General features: G+C 35.6%; 1 protein-coding gene across 1 annotated transcript; it reads left to right on the top strand.

The window, feature by feature from the left end:
• Nucleotides 1–1,670: 1,670 nt before the first annotated feature.
• ASPZODRAFT_78107 (hypothetical protein) lies at nt 1,671–2,386 on the top strand (the record flags this gene model as incomplete). The annotated part of the gene is made up of 3 exons (XM_022730216.1): nt 1,671–1,798; nt 1,865–1,978; nt 2,032–2,386. The coding sequence occupies 3 exons, from the start codon at nt 1,671–1,673 to the stop codon at nt 2,384–2,386; spliced, it is 597 nt and encodes a 198-aa protein (XP_022576502.1).
• Between the last annotated feature and the right edge of the window lie 1,913 nt (nt 2,387–4,299).

The following is a 4,299-nucleotide window of genomic DNA, read 5'->3' as shown; positions in this document are numbered from 1 at the left end:
TGTGCGGTGCGGCCGCGCCAAATGAGGCGACGCTAAGCCTAATTGGGCACGCACCTCTAACATCTTATTTATAAAGTTTATAAGGATCTATAATTAATTTAAATATAGTTGTCTTAATATTTAATATTTTTATTCTTAAAGCTTCTTAATAATATTTAAAATAAGCTAGCTATTTATTATCTTAATTACATAACTAATACCTTAAATTAATATAACTACTTATTAAGTAAATCTTTAATTGGTTTTATCCCTATTATATAGGCCTATTATAAATAAATATATAAAGATTTTTTAATTTTAATTATTATTAGTTTTTTAAATATATTTGGTCTTAGGGGAACCACTTATTTTATTTATATTATCTATTACTTTATAAATATTAATATTATTTAAATAAGATTATAAATAAATAAGAATTTATGATTTATTAAATATAATATACTTTATCTTTTAAAATAATATACTACTATATTAGCTAAATAAGTCTAAAAAACAAAGAGATAGCTAATAGTTACTATTACTACTTTAACTTAAATATAAAATAAGTTATTATATAGTATAGCCACACTAAATAATATGATACTAAGCCTAATTACACATATACCTCTAATATAATATAACTAACTATAACAATAATAATATTAATATTAATATAAGGGCCTTCATAGTACTCTAATCATTATAAGCTTAACTATAAATATAATTAGTGCCTTAAATAATCAATTACTTGTTAATCAGGCCTATATAGCTTAAAATCTAATAATAATTAATATTAGGCGTCATCTCTATAGGATGGCTGATATTTTTTGATGGGGGCTGGGTGGGGGTGGGCGGCTCGGTGCCGAATTACGTTAACTAGCCTCATAGCCTCATGGGAATCCATCCTTCTTACATATGCCATAAGAACTGATAGCATATACTACATCCTCTTGCTTAAGACGTCACCACCACCAAGACCTAGCTCCCCTGAGAACAAGCTTGGTTCTGCGTTTCACTGGGCACCCTTTCTTTTTCTTTTCATTACCCCTGATCCCCTGATACGGCCGTTTCAACGTCACACTGCTCGACCGGTTATCCACCCCGCCCGCCCATGGCAGGCAGGGATCGGAAAGGAGACCAGTAGATCAAATCTATCATCTATCTACCTAGTTGACATACATCTCGCGTTGGTATATTCGCCTTCTACCGCGTGGATTGTCCCCGGAGAATTCAAGTCGATTACTTGCATCAACACCTACTACATCATCGAATCGCCCCCCGCACCAGCCACATCGCCGGTGAAGTCTATCGCTTACGCTTCAGCTACAGCAACCTTCCAGGAAGTGCCGACACGTCTCTATTTCCAGGCGGACTACCTAAGGTGATTGACAAAAGTTTGATCACCAAGGCAACGCGTTTCAAAGCATGGCAGACGATGCGTGATGCAGACATCACACACCATTCACAAGAACAACAATAAGAACGCGCCTCATAGCCAACCACCGTCCACGGAGTACCGGCTTCTCTTCAGGACCCTTACCCATACTAAATAACCTCCTTTCCAACCTGATCCCCCTCCAACCCAGCTCCCCAGGTATCACAACACAGTGGTCTTTATATTCGATACATCTAGCTCCCACCTCTTTCCTTTGTGTACCATCGAGTTTTGGTGATTCTCATCAAAGGTCACCATGGAAGAAGGTCCAAATGGCCATGGGACGCCGAAAACATCGTCAGAGGCATTAACTGTTGACCAAATGTTGCAAAGGTATTCTAAGAAGAATGTAGAGAGAGCTATATTCCATCGAGACTATGTCAGGTATGCTATGGCTTGACATGTTATATTATGGCTTGTAGGATCTAAGCTAATCATTATATTTTCCAGTGAGAGGACCAGGCTGATTGAAGAATATAATATTATGATCACCACCGGCCATAATGTGGAAGTTGCTACCCGAGCCCGTGATACATTCATAGAGGATACACCGTCACAACCTCCGTAAGGATCATAATATCCCCACCACCAACCCAGCTGCTGACATGCTATCATAGGATCGACCCCGATGAGCCAGCTGACTTGGACCCTGATGTTTTGTGGAGGATTAAGATTCTCAAATACATGTACCGTGATAGTCCCGTCATTCGTCCCGATAGTATCCTTGACATTGACGCTATGTCTGTTGATCCCGACACTATCGTCAATCGCGATGCTATCCTGAACGCGTACCGTCATGGCAACCTCAAAGTGGTGTTCGGGGAGGTGAGCGTATGGTTTGCAGGCAACTTGGTTGTTGGGCCCGTACAAAACAGCAAGCTTGACCAAGACCATATCATCGACAAGGTTCCAGAATGGAAGGAGAAGTACGGCCCTGGTCGTGTCTGGCAGGAGCGTGTGTGTTTCCCATGATTTTCTTCCTTACCTTTACGCAACATCTGACTGTCTATAGCCAAGCCAGAGATTTCGTGAAAGAAAGTGTCAGGGCATCCTACCTGCAGCAGACGACAACTGGACCCATCTTGTCAGCTCACATCCCCCGACCCTTCATCAATTATAGTCCGTCTCATATCTCTAGTTTAGCATTAGAGCTCGTCTGATCGGTAACACCGAATTCATTACTATCAACAACATTCTCGACGATACAGGCAGTGATTTTCTTGAATTGTTCTTGCTTGATGATTGTGTTAAACTTGGTCTTACGCTGGACTATGAATACTGGGGGGAAGATATCGAGCTCGAAATAAGCTCCCACGACAATATTAAGCGGCCTTCAATCCTTGCTGAAGTGCAACTTGTTCTGAATGGGGCACCTTTCGGACCAATTCTTCGTGTTAAAGCTACAATTAGTTCAGGGCGGGGAGGGGAACAAGCGCGGTGTTCGGGGATGGAATTTAGACGCCATTTTTTTTACAGCGACAAGTCCGTACGGACATGGGGATCTACATCTGTCAGACATCAAGACCGGCGTGACAGTCCCTCTTCGTGCGAAACCAAAGTGAAGTTGTCTTGCTAATTTGGTGCTCGCTGCCCTTTTCGAGGTCTTCAGTAAACACTATTAAATCACTAATTGGGATGAATGGAGGGAGCGGGTGAAATCAATAGAACCTAATGTGATTGATCATCAGAGTGATGAGGTAAATTATAGCTATTTTCAATATCAGAGGCACCGATGGTGCTAATAATTTATCCTAACATAGAAGAGCATGACCCCTGACGAGAGTAATAAATTCGTTTATTTAGAATAGATTATAAATTAAAATAATGAAGAGGCTTGATAAATAATTCTTATAGATATTAAAATTTATAAGAGATATAATGTAATGATCATATCATATCATATAACTATATATATAGCCATGCACTATTGTACAGTATAGGGCAGCATGATTCTGCTGTTTTTAGTTCCTGCAGTTCCCTCATCAGTTTTTCCTCTCCCTCTGGCCTCCATCGTCTCCGTCAAGCCTCCCCCGCATGGTTGTGAGGTTTAAGGCTTGTATTATAAATAAAAAAGTAAAAATTATTAATCTATTTAATTACTTATTAAATCTATTTTCTTAAGAATATTTATAATATCAAATAAATCAATATAAATAAGAATAAGGCCTTTATTTTAATCTTTATTATAATAACTCACTTCTTTAATTATATGTTGGCCTAGTAGGCCTAGAAAAGGGAAGAGATAACTAATGATTACTATTGCTGCTATAGCTTAGATATAAAGTAAGTAGTTATATAATATAGCTATATTAAATAAGATAATATTAAGTCTAATTAAGTATATATCTTTAATATATCCCTTATTATTAAGTACTTATCTAGATTAGCTAACCTCTTATTTAATATTAATTAAAGCATATAATAGTAGAAAAAAAAGAGATTATTTACTTATTAATTATTAATTATTCCTTATTTAATTTATTTTTAATATAGGTTAGTATTATTACTTTTTAAAGATTAACTAGTTCTTTAAATATAATATACTTTACTTAATCTAGAGGCTTTATTAGGCTATTAGTAAGGTTTATATAACTACTTATTTATTTAACCTTAATTAGCCCCTTATTAATTATATTATAAATAAAAAAATAATAATTATTAATTTATTTAGTTATTATATTAAAACTATTATTCTTAAGAATATTTATAGTATTAAATAAGTTAATATAAATAGAAATAAGGCCTTCCTTTTTAATCTTTATAATAATAGTTAATTTCTTTAGCTATATAGCCTCTTTAATTACTTATAATAAGATATAGAATTTAGTAATAATATTTAATATAATAATAAATATTTATTTATATAAAGCCTATAAGATTAAGGC

This window comes from Penicilliopsis zonata (genome assembly GCF_001890105.1).
Source record: "Penicilliopsis zonata CBS 506.65 unplaced genomic scaffold ASPZOscaffold_115, whole genome shotgun sequence".
Classification (NCBI taxonomy): Eukaryota; Fungi; Ascomycota; class Eurotiomycetes; order Eurotiales; family Aspergillaceae; genus Penicilliopsis; species Penicilliopsis zonata.
This window is presented reverse-complemented; position numbering and strand designations above follow the sequence as displayed.